Here is a 22957-nt window from a genome sequence, read left to right on the forward strand (position 1 = left end):
TATGCCCCAAAATAACGGCAAACTGTATTCTTTTAAAACACTGCTTGGCCCATTTCTATTAATGTATGTAGCATCACAAGGTGCACTTACCAGGAAGATTCTAGCCTACGTTCATCCTGAGTCGGTGCTTCATTTCGTCTGCCCTGGCAACAAGCGGCATGGCGTCTGAGCTCACTTCCTCTTCCTCCCAGCATTCTGTTCTGTTTACTCCACCCACCTATGTTCTAACCTATCAGGCCAAGCAGTTTCTTTATTAATTAACCTTCCTCCATCACAGGTGTGCAGTGGAAGCCAGATCAAATGCCACCACTGTCAGCAGGACCTTCCTCCCTCTGCCAAGGGGCATGAACACCCAGGTCTCTGGGTGGATCCTTAAAATGATGCTTCTTTTTCTTTTTTCTTTGTTCTTTTTTTTCAGATTCTTTTTAAAAAATAACTTATTTGCTTTTATTTTATGTGCATTGGTGTCTGTGTATATGTCTGTGTGAGGGTGTTGGGTCCCCTAAAACAGCCATGTGAGCTGCTGGGAATTGAACCCGGGTCCTCTGGGTGTGCAATCAGTGCTCTTCATCACCAAGCCACCTCTCTAACCCCTTTCCTTTGTTCTTTATGAAGTACACATTTGTCTTGTGTGGTTAGTCGGTGACTCGCCTCTCTGGCTAGCTCATGTGTCTGACATCTCTTACTCCTGGCATCTGTTGCTCTGCTATAACCAATGCCGAGGGCCCATCTGCCTGAGCTGCTTCTGTCTGGACCTCTTCATCAAGACAGAAGCTATGTCGGAGGCTGTAGTGATGAGCCACATAGATAACCAGCACACGGGTCAAGCTTGGCTCTGACTGAAACAGTCCCGCTTCCCACAGGCCTTCTAAAGCCGGAGCCAGCACGGATGCCCCCCAGTGGTGTCGGGGAGGCACACCAGAAACACTCTTCTTAAGCAGCGTCAGCAAAGGGGGTGTTTCCACAAAGCCACAGCCAGACAAACAAATGAGGAGTTTGAAAGTTTTATTTAGCACATTGTCTTCAGACTGGTGACAGCCTCAACAAGCGTGGGAGGGAAGAGAAAAACTTAGGATGTGTGTCTCAGTTTCTTGGTAACATGGAAGTCCAGGTATTCGTCCAGGAATCTGTTTGCTATCCCCAGGACAGCTAGGACAGCCAACAAGGCCGAACTACCCAGGCTCAACTTGAAACCGGTGATTCTGCAGGATGAACATGGGGGGGTGACGTGACTAACTGGGCCGCCATGAGGACTGTGGGGGCCCGGCAAAGGCTCATTGTTGGAACTGCCCGGAACTTCAACAATAGGCCGTTTGAAATATTTAGGTCATCATAAAAAGTAAAGGGGATGCCAAGCCACTGAGGTCAAGCAGCCCCCTGCACACATGGCGACCCCACCTAAATATTCTAGAAACAGGGCAGAGTTCTTGCTGGGATCTGTAGCGCTTGTGCGATGCGCAGATTCACGTTTTTATTTTCTCATCTTATACCTGATCGTGCAGTTTGGTAAGACTGGCCCCGGGCAACGGGGGTCACTTTGGTCACCAATACTCCATGTGTTCTTAATCCCCTCAGGAACAGAAGATGCAACCTGCTGCACCTTGCACACACACACACACACGCCATTATTCGGGTCTCCTTACCTTTTGTCAGCAGCTTCTGCGTAGCCCCAGAAGTACTTGTGACGGGCGTACAGGTACACGAGACCCAGACAAGACGCCAGAACTACGCAAGGGATAAAATAAAGAAAACACGTAGAGTTTCATGAATGTTTTCTCAAAATAAAGTGCTGAGACTGAGGAAGCGTTTTAAAAATATTTTCCTGACGAAATGTACGTGGCCAGAAGGAATAATCCTTATGACAATCAAAGAAAAAGAGCTTTTCTAAATAAGTGAAATATTTGAATTCGCGATTCACACAAGAAGATAAATAAGTGTGCCAGGATCACATGGAAAATGTTTCGACACAATTCAAGGTCAGCCGACTGCTAGTTAAAAAAACTGCAGTGAGAACCAGTGAGTCGACTCAGTGGGCAGAGTCAAGGTTCCAGTTCAATCTCCAGGGCCCAGAAAAGGAGGAAGGGGAGAGCAGATTTCATAGCGTTGGCCTCTGGGCTCCATGTGGGCTCTGTGGCACACGCCCCAAAATGCCCAGAGCAGCACACGCGCCCGCGCATGCACACACACACACACACACACACACATAACAATAAGTAAAAAAATAATCCATTTTAAATGTTTTTAGACTACAGTGAGAGGCTACCTTCAAGTACCCAGCAGAATGGCTAGAGTTTACTTTATTGTTTGGTTGTTTGGTTTCTTAAGGCAGAGTTTCTCTGTGTAACATTGGCTGTCCTAGAACTCACTTTGTATACAAGGCTGGCCTTGAATTTAGAGATCCACCTGTCTCTGCCTCCTTGAGTGCTGGGACTAAAGGCATTTGCCCCATACCAGGCATGGCTAAAATTTTAAGACCAACAATATAAAATGGTGAGGATATAGAAGAACGTTCATGAAAACTATGATTGGTCATCACAGTTATGAACTCTGTATTCGTAGTAACCAAAAGCTGCGATAGTCGGGAACCTTAACATCAGAGACTTGATCACCCAACAGTGTAGCCCTTCGGCACTGCCACCCCACAGTGAGTGAAGAGAAATGTATTCATTGCACCCCGGTGGCTCTCAGTAGCGCTCTGCTTGGACTGATGTGTTACACCTCGGTGCGTACTCTATTATTCCAATCACAGGAGGTACTAGAATGGGGAAAGCCAAACTGTGGGAAAGTCAGAGTCATGGAAGGAGTGAGAATAGATAGGTGCAAGGGCCAAGAGTAGACTTTCTAAACTGTGGCCGCGTTACATACCTTGATAAGGAATTGAGTCACACGAGCGTTAAACTCCATTGAACACCCAAGATCTGTACATTTTACCACACATAGGTTTTATCCCCAAAATACACAAAGCACAGTGTTGATGTTGCTGGCACCCTGACCAGTCAGAATATTGGTATCTTCTCTAAATGAGGCCCCTCCCTCAACACCACACAGACACAAACGGGATATCTAGAGCCTCTGTCTGGGACTGTGACATGCTGTTAAATTAAACTCACTATTCTACTTGGTCACCAAGATTTTTATTTTAATTTCCTGTGTATGCCAGGTGTTCCTAATGATTTGGTCAGCAGCTGCTTGTCTTTATGAATTTATTATTCTAGAGATGGGGCTGGAGCTCAGTAGAGTGCTTGGCCAGCATGCTCACTTCCTTGGGTTTAATCCTGGGCACCCCACGAAGATAAAACGAGAAGGAAAAAGAAACCTTCTTGTCTACGCATAACTGATCCTTTGTATGATAGAGAAATGTGTGTGTGTGTTGCATGGTGTGTATGTTCGTGTAAGCATGTGTGCGTGTGCATGTGCTTGTACCACACATGTACATATGGAAGCCAGAGACCGATGTCACCTATCATCCTCAGTCATGACCCCACTCCTTTTTTTTTGAGCCAGGGTCTCTTTTTGATCTTGGAGCTCATTGGCCAGGTAATGTGCCTCTGTACTAGGCTTTCTGTGTGAATGCTGGGTTAGAACTCAAGTCTTTATAGCAGGCACCCTAAGGACTGAGCCATCTCTTCTGTCAATGAAGAAGACAAGAGACAGAGACAGGAAAATTGCAGGCTTGGAAGCATTGTGGAAAAGTCAAAGGGGGTAATGTGGGACAGGAGGGAGCTGGAGGAGTTGCTGTCTTCTTAGAGAGGGCTCTGGGGGACACTGTGGAGGGAGCAGGCACCAAACGATGAGAACAAGGGGACCCAGAGTAAAGGCAGATTCTGAGCATGCTCCCTGTTAAGAATTACTATCCCAACTTACTGAATTGCTGTCCCCAAAGCCAGTGAACAGCCAGAAGCAGTCTAGTAGGCCACTTACTTTGGGCAAGAAAAGAATGACAATACCTAAGAACCCTTTTCTGCTTAGGCAGTCTACCTCATTCCGCCCATCGTGGGGAAATCCGAGGGGTCAAGTGACAGAGACAGAATTCCATTATCTAAAGGCACTTCCCTTATTAGTTGTTAATCTGTCCTTAGATGGAAAGGAACAGCCACTTTCGCTCATGCCATTAAGGAACAAAAGTGTGAGCCGAGTGAAGTTTAAAAGTCATTCTCTAAAGGTCATTGTATCTGAAATCTCTTGGTTGACAGTAAAAATTGCAAGAAAGAGATTGATGAAAGGTTCTTTCAAAGCAGCTGGCTTTTAGTTTATTTAAATCTTAACAATCAGATGCATACCCAAATGAGGCCATTACAGTTGCCAGGAATCAAAGGGGATTCTATTTCCCCAGCTAGGGTGTCCATAGAGGTCCAACCCCCAAATACGTGGGTCCACAGAGCCCTCAGCTCATCAAGGAAACTTCAGCTAAACAGAAAGGGCATGGTTGCAGACCTGCTGCCTCCAATGTGCAGCACCACGTCCCTCTGGGCCCTTGGAACAAATTCAATGGACCTGCTATGTCCTTGAATGCAAGATTTTCTCCACTTTGGTAAAGATATTTGTGTGTCTTAGTTTCCTCATATGGAAAGTAGAAATCAATTGTTGACTCTGTCTCATATGGAAGTTTAAAATCCTACAAATCTATGAGCTTCAAACAATGACCTGGCACACCGTAAGTGTTCCATAAACATTGTTGTCATGGAAGCAAGTTGTTTTCTGTGTTCTGATCCTTTGCTTTAATCAGATTATTAGATTTGGAGACAAGGTCCACACTACTTTTATCCTTGGGTATCTAGCATATAGATTTGTTTCAACTTGTGTATGGTCTACAGCCACACGACCTTGAATGCATCCTATTCGTCCAAGATACTTTCGTTGGGGAATAGGAGGATGCTCAGACCCAAACCCTTGGCCCTGTACATTCCAGGCAAATATTCTTCCACTGAGCTACGTTAACCTTTGCTTTGTTGTTGTTGCTGCTGCTGCTGCTGTTGCTGTTTCTTACATTCCAGTCAAAGTTTCCCCTCCTTACCCTCTTCCCAGTTCCTCCCCGCTGCACCACCCCATCCACTCCTCCTCCACTGCTTCTCTTCAGATACAGCAGACCTCTCATGGATATCAACCACTCATGGCCTATCAAGTTACAGCAAAACTAGGCACCTCCTCTTCTGTTAATCCTGGGTAAAGCAATACAGTAGGGAGAACGGGTCCACAAAGCAGGCAACACAGTCAGAGACGCCCCTGCTTTCACGGTTAGGAGTCCCACATGAAGACACAACTGTCACATAAATGCGGAGGGTCTAAGTCAGTCCCATGCAGGCTCACTGGCTGTCAGTCAAATCTCTATGAACCACTATGGACCCCTACGGACTTCTATGAAGGTTAGTTTTAACCCTTGCTTTTTGAGACAGAATCTCACTATATAGTTCTGTCTCTAGATCCTGAGTGTTGGAATCTCAGGTATTTACTCCTGTATCCGACTGCTAGTTTTTTGGGTTTATTTTTAATTATTGAACTGACTTACATTGAAGCCATGTGAGCCCACCTAGAACTTGGACATACACAGGCATTGCTTCTTATATTTAAAGTCATTTCCAGCATCGGTAGCAGTGTGGCCAGCTATCTGCCCCTTAATCGTGTTTAAACACCACAGTCATTGGGATGAGATGACGTGTTCCTATAATTACCTTGATTGAAGTACCATCCGGCCAGCCACAGTATTAGGATGAACACGGGATAAGACTCCAAAGAGTTTTGTCTGCAGGGAGAAAAGAATAAAGGTGAAGTTGAATTCATGAAGAAATACACACTAATGCATTGGCTTTCCTTCTGCAGGTGAGCGTTCAATCCATTCAAACAGAAATAATACAAGAACTTACATAAGAAATCTAAAGGGCCCTTCCACTTAAAAAGAGTCTTTCAAGGTGAGACTCAACATTGCTCAAAGCGCAGAGTCTGGCAAAACCTTCTCCTATACGCAAATTTTGTCATTAGAGGAGCAAGTCATGACTCCTTTCTAGAAGACAAGTCTCCTGAGCCTGAATGTCGTTCTGCGCCTTATCCAAATTCCCCAAGAGGCTACTCGGCTCCTATTAAACAGGTTTCTTCTTAAAAAGTCCCTGACAGGGGCTAGAGAGATGGCTCAGTGGTCAAGAGCATTGCCTGCTTTTCCAAAGGTCCTGAGTTCAATTCTCAGCAACCACATGGTGGCTTACAACCATCTGTAATGAGGCCTGCAGGAAGAATACTGTATACATAATAAACAAATAAATAAATATTTTTTTAAAAAAAGTCCCTGACACCCATAGCTTTTCACTTGAGTAAGTCAGAACATTCAGGTTGTCTTTAAATAATTCCCCTTAAACCTTCTGAAGTAGAGAAATGAACGCATTTCATTCTCATTCTATGCAGTGGGAAGTAAGACCCGAGAGACAAGGTGCCTGACGGGATTTGAAGATCACTGGCAGCTCTTGCAGAGGCCGCGAGTCCATTTCCCAGCATGCACATGGCAGCTCTCAACTGTCTGTAACTTCTGGCCTCTGTGGGCCCAGGCTCACGAGTGCCGCACAGATACACATGCAGGCAAAACAATCATAGACCCAGAGCAGAAAGTAAAACTAGCAGACAGCAGCATCAAATTGCCTCTACTGCGGGAAGCTCAGATGGAAATTTTGATACTATTTTAAGCACAAGGGAATAGTTCTCCCGGAGCTACAACTAACTCTTCTCTATGTAGCGGAGAAGGGGAAAGATGAGATGGAATCGTGGTCAGGTTAGCTCCGTGTTGTTCACAGAGAGCACAAGCAGAGAAGACAGAGCTCTCAACAGTCATTTCAGCTTCCCTGGAGGTCACGTAAGAACAACGTGTGACTTCTGAGGCCTGGTGACACATGCCCGTCATCTCGGCTGTTTGGGAAGCTGAGGCAGATGTGTCCCTTCAAGTCCTGCCTGAGCTACAGAATGAGTTCAAGGCCAACCTGAGCGACTTAGTGAGACCGTGTCTCAAAATGGAAAACTATAGAAATGGGGGGAGGGGAGCTGGAGAAGATGGTTTAGTACATGTAGAGGACCCGAGTTCAGTTCCCAACAGCCATGTCAAGGGACTGAACCACCTGTAACTCCAGGCCCAAGACACTCAGTGCCCTCTTCTGACTTCTGTAGGCACCCATACGCATGTGCATGAGACACACACATACACATAAATAAAAATTACAATAAAATCTTTTTTAAGACTTGGGTTGTTTCTTAGCATTGGGGTGTTTTCCTAGCATGTGCAAGGCTCTAGATACAATCCCTACCCCTTCAATAGAAATAAGGAAAGGGAACAATTGACACACCCCGCCCCCCCACAGGCCATGGCCGATGCAGCATCCTGAAGCACAAGGAGAAAGCCCTAACCTCACCAACAGAAGCAATGAGGACCCTTTTACTCTCTAGGAGCCTGGAAATGGCAGATGAACGGTACTAATGTAGAGATGCTTTCTTCTGTCTCATCTCGTTATCTCTTTAAGGCCCAAGGAAGCACTCCTGTGGAGCGTAGCACAAGCCAGAGGTGCAGCCCTCTAGTGCTCAGAGAAGTGACTAAGCTGTTCTTCCTCTGCATCCTCGGCATGGCTTTGCTTCTGATGGTTTCGTAAGTTTGTAAGGAGCTATGATAGGGTATGTGAAAGATACTTTCTGCATTTCCACAGGAAGAGTAATGGCAGTTAACTAAAAATAAGAACGTATTTCTCCGCATTTTCCTTTCCTTGGCTAGATCCATGGAACCTTTCCCAGGGAACAAGAGGGAACAGCACACGCGGGAGGGTTCTAACCCTTGCCCCGTCAGTGCAATTTTCTGGCCCTTTTTTTGAAAACATCCCACAACTGCCCCGTCCTTTTTATTAGGTTTCCTATACCCTAAATTATTCCAGACGTGTTTTTCCACATCTTCTTACTCAGATCAGCTGTGACGTTTTAAACACCTCTGAAGCGTCGGTCACAGAAGTCTCTTTGAGGACTTTCCTTGTGGTGAATTAATGGCCTCAGTGTTGTGTTTGAGGGGCAGAGATACACAGAGCCTCCCAGTCACACCCTGGTTCCACTCAGGAGACCAGTCGGGGAGCCTGTGGTCTCTTTAGGGTTTGTCCACAGAGGCTGACAAGCTGAGGTGTTTTTGCGCCCCTGCCTGAAAGAGCAAGAAAGACTCGGAGAAGAAGAGAGAAAAAATGAGAATGGCGGGGCTATGCAGGTCTTTCCTTGCCACTCAAGCTGAAGAAACTCCTTAGTGGAGAGCAGCCTGGGTGTGGATGCCTCAGCTTCGCGAAGCGCAGTACCAGGCGTCAGGTGACAAGGTGAGGGGACCCTGAACCTTGCCTCCTCCCACTGCAGCACCCAGAGCAGCCCCGGGATTTGGCCCAGTGTCTTTTCTATTACCACAACAAAACACCAGGACCCAGAAAGCAAGTTGGGGAGGAAAGGGTTTATTTGGCTTCCACTTCAGCTTTGCTGTTCACCACTGAAGGAAGTCAGGACAGGGACCCACACAGGGCAGGATCCTGGAGGCGGGAGCTGGTGCAGAGGCCATGGAGGGGAGCTGCATACTTGCTTGCTCCCATGGCTTGCTCAGTCTGCTTTCTCATAGAACACGGGGCGGCCACCCCAGGGATGGCATCACCCATGATAGGCCGGACCCTCCCACATTGATCACTAATTAAGAAAATGCCTCACAGGCTTGCCTACAGCCTGATCTGTGGGAGGCATTTTCTCAGCTGAGGTTCCCTCCCTTCAGATAACTCGAGCTTGTGTCAAGCGGACATAAAACTAGCCAGGACACCCACATATGGACAATGCTCCAGCACCCAAGGAGAGTACCATGTGCAGCATTGAGGTCTACCATTTAGCTGATTGAAGCTGGGGCTGGGTCACTGGGAACACCCCAACTTCCTGAAGCAATCAAGAAGATGGAAACGTCGGTGCTAAGACACAGGGGGTGGTTAGAGGCCATGGAGATGAGGCAAGAATTGATTGTAGCTCCATGTGTGGCCATGGAAAAGAAAAGCCTGGGGCACTAAGGCAGGCTACTCTATCTTCTGCATCTTTATCGCCCAAGAAATGGGTCCGTTGTCCTTTTACAAGCAGGAGTCACTCCTGAACTCACCCAACCTCATGTCCTTCTTTGCAGACAGGCCTCAAGCCTTGCTTCCTCTAGAGTGCAGGGTGGCATTAGTCCCCTTGTAGCCACGACAAAGTGCCCGGCAAAGCAACTGCAGGGACGAAGGACTTGTCTTGTGTCACAGCTTGAGGGTAGAGCCCACCACAGTAGGGAAGACCTGGGGACAGGCGTAGAGCCGCTGGTCACATTGCCTCCCAGCCAACAAGCTGAGAGAGATGGGTGTTACTTGCTCAGCTGGCTTCTTCCTTCTTTGCCTTTAATTTAGATGAGGACCGCATCCCATGGTGCCACATACATCCAGGGTGGGTCTGCCCCCTCCATCAGACCTCTCGGGAAATAGCTTCAAAGGCAGCTCAGAGGCGTGTCTCCTAAGTGAACTCGAATCCAGGCCATTTACAAGGAATAGCCATCCTATATCCTTGTCGGTCTCCCAGAATCATCTTTCAGACACTGGAAATACTTCTCGGACTGCTGCTTGTGGTCCCTACTCTTTGCTGCCTGGTAGCATGGTTTTACACCTGGAAACACCTGGAGGCCCGTTCTGTCTGCTCACTGCCACCCTGGGCCCATACCCTTCTCCCACCAGCAGTACCTCTGAGTCCCCAAGAGCTCCCGCAGCATGATGATCAAGTGTGGTGTGCCCCACGACAGCCACCACTGTGAACTGTCAGCGGATGCATTCAACTTAAGGGGACCAAGTCCTGAACATGCCTTGCCTATGCCAACAGCAGCTAATTATTTTCGCTGACAGGACAAACCAATATGGAAACAATTTTAGCCTCTTTCTAACCACCTGCACGGCCACACCCTGTATTCTCCTTAGAGACATCCTGAGGGAAAGTCCTGTGTCAGCTGCCCTTCACCAACACAGTCGGGGATGACTGTCTAGGGACTATCTCCTCCCCTACGTCCACGTAGGGAAAAATGGGCTGTGCAGAGTCACTTTCTGGTTACAGCCACCACTGCGCAATAGCCATGACTTCTTTGCACACTGCTACCCCTGTAGAAATACGGGGAAGGGGGGTCGTGTTTTAAGCAGATGACACCAAGGGCATCATCAAACTCCACACCAGGGAGAGAAACTGAAAAGGTCTTCACTAGATGGCCAGTAGGGGGAGCAAGTGTCCTGACCGTGGAATTTAAGATTTGAAACCAATACGGACCCTGGTACAATGCCCTGATTTGTCTGGAACCAAAATGTTTCAGGATACATGAGGCTTAAGGGAGAAAATGGGAAAAGCCTGAGAAGAACGGAACCCGCTGGGCACGGTGATGCTTGTGCGTGTGCCCTGTGTTCCTCTACACTAAGGAGCACCGGCTGCAGGCTGCGCCCTGCCCAGAGTAATTCCAGCTTGCAAGCAGCCTTTGGCTCCATGTCAAGTGCACACGCAGAGGAAAATAGCTCTAGGTCCGCCCACGGACACCTCCAGCTGTCCAGCTCCAGCCACGGGGCACAGACTGAAAGCAAATTCAGCCCACCAGTGCAAAGGTGTCACTTTTACATTATCAAACTAAAACAGGAGCGCATGGGTGCCCGGGAAGATTCAAACCATATTAGTAAATACAGGCCCAAGGACTTACCAACTGCACTAGACCAATGAAAGATGTAACACCCTCACCTGGACCCCATAAAAGAAGGACACCTAGTACGGTTTTATAGCCACAAAAGAGAGGAGACTGAGGACCTGGGTGGAGGAGCCCGGACCTCCATGACTATGCCAAAGTCACCCCCACAGGGACACCCAGAGAGGTCAGGGACCAAGCAGTAAACTTCCATCGTGTTAAATCTCTGAGAATGGGGGACACGCAACTAGAAAATGGCGTTGTGTGTGTTATAGAACACACAGCACAAAAAGATGGAACTCTAAGGATAGATATAAATAGAAGTGGCAATACTGCCCCCTCTCCGCGGGTTACTGAGAGGCAGGAACTAGCTCACTGTCAGTAGTAAGAGAAAAGAACCTGTAGTGAAAAGCTTGTCTTAGTAACAAATATTATGGTGAAAACAGAGAAGGGGCACAGGAGTAATATAAAGATTAGACTTAAAACAGTGACGTTAGGACCACTGGGAAAGATAAAAAAAAAAAAAGAGGCAACCGTGTCCACCAGATGAGAGGGACAGGGCTCTGAGCCAGTGTCCACAGGCCTGCTAGCTCCCCTGATGCAACAGCTCCACCCTATCCCTTGGAGAACATATGCAAGGCACATTTGCCATTTCATATAACAAAGCAAATTGTAGAGAAGAATGGCTTCTAGAGAGAAATGCTCACCTAGTCTAGAAAGGACCACCCCAGACCGCCCCCCCCCCACACACACACACACACAAAGCTACAGCCCTGCCCGTGAGCAAGAAGAAAGACTGTAGACACATCCTGGCAGCTGTGAATCAAGATGCTCATGAACTACGAGAACAAAGACAGCACGATTTAATTAACATCCACCAGGACACCTGCAAGGTCTGTGGCTAGCAGGCTAAGCGCGATCAGACAGCCAAGGTCAGCAGCTAATAAAGCGTAAATCAGAGAGGCACAAAGGGAGGGCTTTGGCCACCCTTAACTGGGTGGACAGTGAGCAAACAGCGTTATTATCTCCCTGGTTGGGTCATGGGGAGGCATGGTGGAGAGGACTGTTGACTCTGCCCATGATAGCCCAGAAAATTAAACAATTGCAGCAGAAATTACATGGGTCATTGTTCGTTTCTGCTGTAAGTCCTATAGAAACAAAAACAAAACTCCTACATAACATAAAACCATTTGATGATTTCTTCTCTCTCCTCTGAGAACCGCTCCCACTCTGAAGAATTTCTCTCACTTTCTTTAGGGACCCTCAGTAGAGCTCACTTCCCTTTGCTAACCCCTACCCGTCCGCTTTTTAATCTTCATCTGTGTGGAACAAGGAACTAAAGCATCACTGTTTCAGGCTGACTTTTAGTGACCATTGACGTCCCCACACCCACTGTGGTAGTTTTCAGTAAACAGCCCCCATAGGATCCTCTGTTTGAACGCTTGGTCCCTAGTTGGTGGAGCTGCTTAGGAAGAATTAGGAGGTGTGGCCTTGTTGGGGGAGGAATGTCACTGAGGGTGGGCTTTGAGGTTTTAAAAGCCTATGCCAGGCCAGTTAATCCTCTCTGCATCCTACTTGTGGGTCAAGATGCAAGCTCTCAGCTGCTGGCCCAGCGCCATGCCTGCCTGCCTGCTGCAGTGATCCCCACCATGACGGTCATGGACTCAAACCCTCTGGAACCGTGAACCCCAGTAAAGTCTTTCTTCTATAAGTTGCCTTGATCATGGTGTCTTATTACAGCAATAGATAAATAACTAAGACACCCTAAGCCCCTGGGCCATGGCCACTGGGCCAACTTGGTGCCATCATTCTCAAAAAATATTTCACTTAGGGTAACCCTCTTGCTGCAAGGGAAGCCCCTTGGTGTGAAACTTTTCTCAATGCCTCCTCTAGCTGACAGACTCCTGTGCGTACAACATGAACTTCTGTGTGCACCAACCTCCTTCTAAAATGCTGGGAGTGGAGACATCCTGGCCGACCCTAGCACCTTCCCAACCCCATGCTCATTGTAGGAACGCTTTTAAAAATAAAAACAGGCCAGGCATTTCAAGGAGGCTTTTGAAACCGTTTCTCTTTCAAGTGTCTCTCTCTCTCTCTGCTTCCTCCCTCCTGTTTTGCTGAATCACTTTGACTCAGCTGCTGCAAATTCACAGGTGCCTGACCCCGGTCTGAGGTTGAGCAAGAAGACCTTTGAGTTATGACCCTAACAGAAGGGTCAGAGTAACACCCATCATGCCTGGAGCAGGCCTCTGGAGTGAGAAAAGGATTTCTGGAGGTGCCGTATAGGCTGATAACTCACTACCTTGCTCAGGACAGGACAGTGGTCCAGGCCGGGAGTTTCAGCACTGAAGAGGTTGGAGCAGGATATTTCAGGCCAACCTGAGCTACATAATGAGAGTGTCGAAAAATTAAAAATATCAATTCATTAATTAACCAATTAATTAATTTATTTGTTCCTTTTAGGGGAAGTCCCCTCTGGGAATACAGCAGGAAATGGAGCCTGGTGGCGGCAGTATTGAAGTCTAACTGCCACCCAGCAACTGAGCCTGCTGGTAGAAGGATGGACACATGAGGGCCTAGACTTAGAGCTCTCCAGACAGCCCCCTGCCTGCCACTGAAGTCACCAGAGCCATTCAGTGTCTTGGGCACCTGCTTTACGTAACTCAGTGGGTAAAGGGCATTATAGGGCTTCCAGCTGAACCCAGGATTGTAAGCCTCCTGGGAAATGCTCAGGCCAGAGCAAAGACACAGCTGTGGCTGCGTGCACCTTAATGTCCAGCAACGCGAGGGCCAGAGACGTGGTCTACTGGGGCTTGCTGGCCCCCAGCCTAAGTCTGGGGGTCAGTGAAATGCTCTGTCTTAAAGGAATAAAGAGAAGAGTGGTGGGGCAGGGCACTGATGTCCTCCCCTGCCCCCGTGTGTGCCTGAACACAGGAGAGAACTGGTCAGGTATTCATCTCCCTTCCCTGTGGACTCAGAGGGAGAATAGTGGCTCTTTTACATTTACTTTGTATGTGTCTGTTTGTCTGTGTGTATGTCTCTGGGTGTGTGTGTCTGTGTAATTCCACAGGCCTCTGTGTGTGTGTGTCTATCTGTCTGTCTGTCTGTCTTTGTCTACCTGTGTCTGTGTGTAAGTCCACAGGCCTGTGTGTGTGTGTGTATCTCTGTGTCTGTATCTCTGTGTGTGTGTCTGTATCTCTGTGTCTGTGTGTAAGTCCACAGGCCTGTGTGTGTGTGTGTGTGTGTGTGTCTATCTGTCTGTGTGTGTCTGTGTGTCTCTGTGTGTGTCTGTGTGTCTGTGTATGTCCGTGTGTCTGTGTATAAGTCCACAGGCCTGTGAATGTGTGTGTGTCTGTGTGTGTTCGTGTGTCTGTGTGTAAGCCCACAGGCCTGTGTATGTGTCTGTGTGTCTTTGTGTCTGTGTGTCTGTGTATGTCCGTGTGTCTGTGTGTAAGTCCACAGGCCTGTGAGCATGTGCGCTTGCCTGCCACAGTGCACGTCAAGGTCACAGCATTCAGCAGGCATCAGTTCTCTGCTCCCATCTTGAGGGTCCTGGGATCAAACTTGGGCCATCAGGTTTATCCTTGCCTGCTGAGCCATCACTCTGGCCCAGGAAATGTTTAAACTGCAACTATCAATTTACTATTTAGACCTACTTTGTAGATTTTTATAAATGCCTTTAATCTAAAGTCATCGAGGCATTTGAATTAGGATAGAATTTTTTAAGTTTTAGCAATAACATAAAAATGGCCCTGGATAAAATTGTGGTTGCTGTTCTTATGATCTTAGAAAAATTGTATTGTGACACAGGAAAGCCTCTAGTCACGTCCAAGGCTGCTCCCGGGATGAAGGGGAAAGGGCTCAGGGAGGGAAGTCTGGCCAGCAGCCCTGGGATGCCAGGACACCATTGCAGCCATCTTTGCCTAACAGATGGCAGAGACTCCCAGCCTGAAGAAACATGCGCAGGAGACGCTCTGGAGCCTCACTCAGAGGATCGTGTTCTGGTGAGATGGAATTTCTACTCAGAGAAAGACTGAGCAGTGACTCTGGGCACCCTGGCCATTCTGAGGGCTATGTGGTAGAGAGAAGCGTAGGAAAATCCAGCATCTCTGTGAGAGTCGGGATAGCTAGAGGGGATACAGGCTTCAGCCCAGGACAGGAAGAAACAGAGTGTGTTCCTTCCTCGGAATTCAAGGAAGTCAACGTGGAAGACACAAATAAACAGCCACGCTGGCTTTGCAAAGACTTGGTAAGCCCAGGGAGTCCTGCCAGGCACCTCACAGAGCCGTATTCCTGACAAATGGAATCTGAATTAGCCAGAGTTGTCCCGAACCTTTGAACTCAAAGCAAGAACTTGACTGGTGCTATAGAAAAATCCAAGAGAAAACACAGGGAATAAGATAGGACTGCTCTGCTGGCCCCTCCATCAAGCTCCAAATCCCCCTTGATATTATGAGGGTTTGCTTTTAGGTTTTTGAGGATTTTTAGCGGAAGGGAGGGATGTTGTCATTGCTGTTTGGTTTGGTTTGGTTTTGGTTTGCAGGGACTGTGGGGGTGGGGGGGCATTGAGACAGGGTTTTTCTGTGTAGCCTTGACTGTCCTGATACTCACTCTGTAGATCAAGCTGGACTTGAACTCAGAGATCCACCCACCTCCGCCTCTCAAGTGCTGGAACTAAAGGCGTGTGCCACCACTGCGGGCCATGATCATATTATGTTAACCCTATGCCTATCCTACTATAGTTAAGCAAAAAAAAAAAAAAAAAATCAAATTAAGTTTTGAGAAATGAAATGGGCTTGTGTACTTGTTTTATAAATAACTTCAGGAAAAACATTTGGGAATGGTGCCCAACTTTGTTTCTAGGACAAAAGGAGCCTGGTTACAGAAGGGGAGGGAGGGAGAAAACACTACCTTGAAAGAGAATCAAATGTGAGGAAAGAGAGGATGAACTAGAGCCAAGAAGTGGCCCTCAGATCTAACCAGCTGGAAGCCGCCTACGCCCACACTCAGTTCTCGGTTCAACAGAGTCAAAGCCAGGGGAATTGAGGTCTCCCCTCAAGGTGACTTTATAAAGGTGACTCTGTGAGCATGAACCCATCCCTGGCCCCACCTTCGGCCTCTGCACATGCTACTTACTAGTTACTATAAATCAGTGGTTGGGGTTGGCTGGCTTGGGGGTTTCTTTCGTCTCTTTTGTGGTTTTCTTTGGTTCGAGATCGGCGGTGTAATTTTGCGGCGCAACCCAAGGCAATCACTTCAGCACTGAGCTCTGTCCCCAACTCTTGGTGACAGGTGTCACTGTGAAGTTCAGGCTGGCCTTGCTTACAGCAGCCACCCCCCCCACCCCCGTTCAGATTGCAGTCTACCCCAACTCAAGCTGTGTACCATCTCAGGCTCTCCTGTGAGGTTTGCAGAGCGCAAACCTCTGCCAAGGAAATCCGCTTGGCGTTGACCTTTGTCTCCCTTGGCCGCACACCCCAAAAGGGTGAGGGCTCTTGGCTTGCTCACTGATACAAGATAAGCCATAGTACATGGAGATACTCGTAAATATTAAATATGTATTTTTGTTTAATTGTGAAATGAAAGACAAAGTTCAAGATAGATAATAACTTGAACGTGAAGACCATCAGGACTTGGGAAATTGAAATAGGCTGGACTTACCTTGTGTGGTTTGATGTTATTAAAATTTGTTCGATATTATTTAAACCAAAATGATTATAGCAATTTTTTAAGTGATTAATGAAACTCTCAAATGGAAAAGAACCAATTGTGCACATGAGACCCAAGGACGTAACGACTTAACATTACCCACAGCAGCAACGGAAGAGCACAGAGTAAAAATAAGCTTCTGGAGTTGGAATGATTATCTCCAAAACCCGTTCCCCAAATTTTACTGAAAGTAGAAAGCTGTTCCCCAATTTTCTACAGAAAGAATAAGAGCACCCAAATATGAGAACTTGAGATAAAAGAAAATGAAAGACTCAACTCAAGAACAACCAGCATGTTTCAGAAAAGAATGGAAATGTGAAGGAGAAATTGGAGAGAATTTTTTTTTTAATCTGGGACAGAAGAACAAGAGTTTCTGGACCATAAGGAGACCTGCTCTGGGGTTCAGCATGATGTAATTCAGGAGAGGTCTGTAGGAGCACAGAGCACCCCAGAACCTCTCAACTGTTCCCACACCACATGGCAAAGCCTAGAAGACAAATATCAACAATACCCAAAGATGCTAGAAAGTGACGGAGCAATTGTCTCACAGTTCTGAAAGCATAATATTTTTAATATGAAAATATGTACCTACCCAGGCCATCGGGGATGTGGGGCTGGGTAGGCTGTATCCGAACAAGATAAACCTCAAAATTCTACAGACCTGAGATCTCTCAGTAAGCATCTAGACAGGCTGTCTTAGCATGAATCTGAAAGTGCCCCCACAGGCCGATGTGTTACAGAGTTGGTGGTGTAATCTTCAGGGATTGGGGTACCGGTAGGAGGGTGTAGGTCATTGGTGGGACACCCTTGAAAGGGATGATGGGGTCTAGACTCTTTCTTTGCTGCATCTGCCCATATGGTGAAGACGGTTTGCCCCACCACATGATCCCACCATGATGTATGCGCCACCCATGTCCAAAGCAATAGAGCCGACGGAACAGGATATCTAAAGCTGGGAACCAAAGTAAATCTTCCTCCTCTGTCAGCTGCTGATATCATGTATTGATCACTGTACAGAAAGCTAGCAAACGCTCCATGAAAACAAGAGACAAAAGCTGAGAGAGAGAGAGAGAGACAGAGACAGAGAGAGAGGGAGACAGAGAGAGAGAGAGAGAGACAGAGAGACAGAGACAGAGAGAGAGAGAGAGAGAGAGAGACAGAGAGACAGAGAGAGAGAGACAGAGAGAGAGAGACAGAGAGAGAGAGAAATAGGTAGCAGGTGATCCAAATCCAGAGAGTATAAGAAAATTCTAGGAGGGTGACGGGAAGACCCAGCATAACAGCCATGCAGTCGCTCTGAAGAGCATCCTCTACACCGTAGCAAAGCCAGGGGGGATTTGGGCACAGTGACTCAAAGCAGGGAAAGGATGTTAGCAGATTACCAGTGTGTCTGAAAGTGCTCAGAGGAGAGACTCTCGATTCCATAGAAGAATCAAGAATGAAACTAAGGCAACAAAGAAGCAATTATTAGCCCTAAGAAAAACAAAATCTGCACAAGAAGAAACTATAACCATAGAACACCCGTGTAGCTCCATTCCCAACATTGTTTCCATAGTCACAAAGGTACAAACCAGCTCCAGGTTTAAGGCAACAAGGTGACTACAGCCCAACTACAGGGCTAAGAAGAGAGAACGATGTGACATTGTTTCATAAAAGGACCTCAACTAGCAAGGCCTGAAAGTGTGGACCAACAGACAGCAGTGAAATCACAATGTTGGCAGGCATAAGGGACGGGGACTTGTAATAAGACTCGTCATTCCTCTCTCTTTCCAGGCTGTGCACAGGCTGATGAAATAAACATTTACTTTTAGGTGTAAAACACACTGGCACCAAACCAACACTTTGCTACTTGACATACCAAAAGTATTTAAAGACAGCTAGGATGGGAATGACTTCTCCTTGTATGGTGTGATGTTACTTAAAATTGTCTTGTGGGCATTCCTGGTACACTTTGAAGCCGAGGGAGACAACAATCTGTCAACTTCTGAGAGTAAGAGGGTAGCCAAGAGGCCATGCTGTCCATCAGAGGTCTTGCCTTACCAAACTGAATTCAAGGTATAATTTTTTTAATAGCCAAAATGAGACAAGAACTATACACGAAAAACATTAGATGAACCTTACACATGGACATAAAGAGGAAATCATGAATACTAAGGAAAGAATGCAGCAATGAGTAAGTATTGATCAAAGCAATGGTTTCCAAAGCACTAGGCTTTAGGGGTGACATATGAAGGTTACCCTACCTTCTCCAGGAAAGTGCATGGTGTTTATGGCAGAAGTCTCTGTGTGTGTCTGAAAAGGCAGGCAGCACAGGACAACAAAACCACTGAGAACGCGTGTGTTCGGGGCAGCTCGGATTTCAGAAAATGGTTCTTTGAGAACTTGGCAGAAGGAGAAAAGAAACTACAAAATAGTTCCACTTGAATCTACTGAACCCTCCTGGGGCTGGAGAAGTCTCTGAGCAAGCCACCATGCTTGAGAGACACGACCGCTCTTCCCTAGCCACAGCCTTTTGGGTAAATAGACAGACCTACTCAATCTGTACTGAAGTTGGGAAAGCGACATACGCTGGACACTCATAATAGTGGAGCCTGAGACTGGCACACGGAGACTTGCGGCTGCCAACTGAAAATGAACGTAGGGCCTTCTCTGTTACTCTTTTCCTTAGTCAGAATCTGTCTGTCTGTGGCTAGTCTGCCTGTTTGGGAATATCTGATTGTACTGTGCACCCCCAAAGCTGTGCTAAAGTCTACCTTGGATCAGGGGGCGGATCCAACAACTAGTTAGAAGCCAGAAGATGGATAGAGACACACAGGAAGGAGTAGGGAGGCACTGAAAGAGCCATGGGCTTTTTTTTTTTTTTTTTTTTTTGGTTTGAGGCGAGTGGAGAGATGACCTCTTGCTGGGTCTCTGGCCATAAAGGAAGGTCGTCAGCTGGTTGCTTCTCAACCTCTCTGATCCAGCAGGTTTTCACCCCAACATCTGACTCCCGAGTCTAATAAATAGAACAACTTCATTAAAAACAATACCTGCCTGTTTGGGAAACATTACTTACTGCGCACGAAATATTCTCTCAAAATCCGGGGACCCCGAGACTGCCGGGGGTGAAATCTTGTATTTAAATCTTGCTTGTCCAACATTTATAGCAAAATAAGCTGTAAAGGAAAGGAATGTTGCGTTAAAGTGTGGCACATCCCTGGTAAAGTGTGAGTACGGGTGGGTACCACGGCTACACTAGAAATCATCAAATTAAACAGACTTGCCAGTGAGCCCCAGGCACCCAGCTGCCTCTGCCTCCCTGGCATTGGGATTGTAAGCCTGCACCGCCATGTCCAGTGTGGGTTTTTTTGTTTTGTTTTGTTTTGTTTTGACATGAATTCCGGGGGATGAAACTCAAGTCCTTGGGTTTGCAAAGCAAGTTCTTTACCATCTGAATTACCTCCCGGCTCCCTCATCTCCTCCTTAGTTCATAATTACCTCCTGGCGTCTATCTTTCCCCTTCCCATTAGCTCCCACGGTTTCGTGACCTTAATCGTTGCCTCAAACACAACCTGGGCTCGCTTTAGCATCTCTGCGTCTACTTCTGACTCACTGATGTTCTAAAAACCCCACACCAAGTTTGTGGTTTCAGTCTCTTCAGAGTGAGCACTCAGGGAGGAGCTTTTTCTCCTGACTCTAAACGCACCTGCCCTTTGAACGAGAAGTCAGGACTGAGCCTGGCTTAGGAAGGGCTCCTTTGTGGGCTCCTTTCCTTCCCTTTGGTGTCCAGGTAGCTGTTGCTTAGGAGTTAAAATGTGAAAATGGACAGTCTGTGTGTTGGCTTGGTACTGAAGCAATCCAGAAGGCAAGGGGTGGGCACTGATTCTTTCCAACCGTTCTGGGCAGTATCATGTGGACAAGGCAGCAGCTCATGGGCCAAGCTGGGGGACTCTGTCTATTAGGTAGAAATTGGAACTCGGCCTTTCTGGCCACCGCTGCCCACCCCCACCTGCTGCTTCTAATTTGTTTCACAGCTGGGAAGGAAACACCTAGGGTCTGGAAACAATGAAGGCTGTGCATTCCTAGATTGACAGATGAGCAGAGACACAAAACATTGGGTTTCAAAAGGGCTTGTGAATGAGCAAACGCTCCCCAACCCTGACCCCTAACCCAAAGCCCAACCAAGTCAGTTTCTCTTAACACCATGAACTGCGGCCAGTAGGCACCTGTCTGCTCCACCAGCCAATGTGAAGCCCTTAATTGGTAAATGGGAGAGGTGTGTGAACACCCACACCGGGAAGGAATATTTGGGCTTGGTGCCAGCCTCTGGGCTAAAAGCCCCGTCTATACTCCCGGCTCAGGGCCTCAGGAAGATCATGGTTGTCGATGGCATATAATATCGGTGAAGAAGCCATTTCGTATATTCTGTGGAAAGACTGAATCTTCTTACACACGTGGGCACAAACACCGTTGTTTCGCCCATCTTTCCTCTTTCCTGGGGTGGGGGTGGGGATGCTTGTGCGCTAGGATAGTGAAGAGAGAACCCTCTGCCACCACCGATGCCCACTCGGTCCCAGGTGGATCCTTCCCCGGGAGGGCCACTTCTCCACCCGGCAGCTTTTCTCTGCAGGTAATGGGTTCAGGACAAGAGCAGTGGTAAGGACCTATTCCGGGCCAGTCACCATGGAGGCCCTTCCTACTCAGGATCCTGTTTGACTTTCTGTGCTGAGAACAGGGAAGGGCAGACCACCCTGCCTGGGGCCTGGACCAGACCGATATGGGTGGGTCTGTCTTAAAAGCCTGAGTTGTTTGTACCTTGGTACAACGCATCCTGATTCTGTGAACAACAAACATCTGTTGATGTGGCCAACTCAACAGCAGCTCTCTGTCTCTCTGGGCTCCGTTCCCAACAATGAAACATTTTTTCTATCACAGACATAATTTTTCCACTCTCTTTCCTTCCTGTCCCCTTCCTCCCTCTCCATGGAACTGCCTAACTGCTGGTCCCAGTTCACAGTGTCCTTGGCATCAGACAGCACACAAAAGGCTCTCTGTGGGGAGAGAGCCTCTGAGTGGGGGCATGCAGCCCTTGCCCCTGCCCGTTCTGCAATCACAGAGTCGGAACACACTGATTGCTTAGACCCACGTTCTTCTTTGGTTCATAGCAAACACCTGCTGGTTTCACAAAGGCTGGTAAACAAAACATGTGTCTGAAGGTTTCAGAGTTTCCCTCATCCCCAAAGCAGACTGGCCAGGCTAGCCATGGAGTAACTGTGAAGACTGGACTTGGTCACCGAGCATAATAACAGTCCCTTACTTCCTGCAGCGTGTGGCCTGCGCTGTCCCCACCTCTCAGACCTGGTTCCGGATACGTGCACCCCAGGAAGAATAAGCAGGCATTCCTGGTAAGAAACTCTGTTCGCTAAGCATGTAGGGTGAATAGGAGGAGTTGTGTAACTGTGATTCTTGGAGAGACAGAGCCTCCATTTAACCAGGCAGAGGGGTGTGGAGTCATCCCAGGAGGTAGGAAGATGTTGCAACATTTAGAATTCATGACTGGATCTAAGCTGCACGTTTCTGCAGAACTGCCATGGGCAGTTTCTCTAAGAAAACACACTAAATGTCTACGGCCATTTTAGAAACAGGAACAGTCTCCTGCTGAACATCCATAATGGATGTTTGTCATCGCCGCTCTCACGGGCTCACGTCCCCGCCTGCAACTCCTACTGCTCCTCTGCGCTGGGACGTGGACTGTCACCACAGGTGATGCAGAGTCTCTGGGCTCTGAGGCCACCACAGCCCTGTGAGAATTAATCTCTGGAGCATGCATGGCAGGATGCATGCAGACCACCATCAGCAATCTAGGCTCTGCTGGGCACCCAGGACTACAACCCAAACACAGGCATGAAACCCAAACACTAGAGCAATCTCTCTCTCTCTCTCTCTCTCTCTCTCACACACACACACACACACACACATATGCGCGCACACCACACACAAGATTCCCACATTCTTACTTTGCTGACAGGCAGAGAGAAGGGAGACGGCAGCCAGCAGGACTGAATCACCCGCCATCTCTGGTCTGTTTCAGTTTTTGTCCGAACCCAGCTGAAGTGCACAGGCGCTTTAGGACCCTGGAGGGCTGATCTCGTTCCCTTACAGAGTCAACAGAATTGAATCACCAGAGTTGAGAAAGAAAAAAAAAAAAAAAAAGAAAGGCGGGATTCAGGACTGGGTAACAACCTTTGCCCTGGAACAGAAAACCACAAAGGTTGGCAAGGCCAGCTGGCACAAAGCCATCTCTGTTCCTTCCTGAACACGCCCAACACACACACACACACACTCACACACACACACACACACACACACACACACACACACACCAGCTCGCCCTGCAGTGAGCCTTCCAGCCTCAGCGCCTCGGTTACTCTACTGCTCCGCTTCATCAGCTCTATGGTCCCTTTATTGCCCCCAACACCCTCCCCAAAGTCTCCCTGAGATCTCTCTCATCTCTTGTATCAGTGTGAAGGGAGCATTCCTTAATCCCACAGAGACTTTTCTATGTTCATT

The 22957-nt window shown here is 47.7% G+C and overlaps 1 protein-coding gene across 1 annotated transcript; it reads right to left on the reverse strand.

Moving 5' to 3' along the window:
- Window positions 1-990: 990 nt before the first annotated feature.
- On the reverse strand, window positions 991-22572 carry Mgst2 (microsomal glutathione S-transferase 2). The gene is made up of 5 exons (XM_041659344.1): window positions 22405-22572; window positions 19464-19563; window positions 5670-5740; window positions 1644-1725; window positions 991-1202 (listed from the first exon to the last, which is right to left on the reverse strand). The coding sequence occupies exons 1-5, from the start codon at window positions 22460-22462 to the stop codon at window positions 1070-1072; spliced, it is 444 nt and encodes a 147-aa protein (XP_041515278.1). The 5' UTR covers window positions 22463-22572; the 3' UTR covers window positions 991-1069.
- Window positions 22573-22957: the final 385 nt, after the last annotated feature.

This window comes from Microtus oregoni, unplaced genomic scaffold (assembly GCF_018167655.1).
Source record: "Microtus oregoni isolate MIOR12 unplaced genomic scaffold, Mior012 000010F_ref0000083, whole genome shotgun sequence".
Taxonomy (NCBI): domain Eukaryota; kingdom Metazoa; phylum Chordata; class Mammalia; order Rodentia; family Cricetidae; genus Microtus; species Microtus oregoni.

Bases quoted from the DNA above. Each gene is read 5' to 3' on its own strand.
- Mgst2 (XM_041659344.1), bottom strand. From the start codon at position 22,462: ATGGCGGGTGATTCAGTCCTGCTGGCTGCCGTCTCCCTTCTCTCTGCC. The intron at 1,726-5,669 runs GTAATTATAGGA...TCCCTTGCGTAG, and splicing joins CGGATGGTACTTCAATCAAG to TTCTGGCGTCTTGTCTGGGT. The intron at 1,203-1,643 runs GTAAGGAGACCC...TTCATCCTGCAG, and splicing joins GCAGAAGCTGCTGACAAAAG to AATCACCGGTTTCAAGTTGA.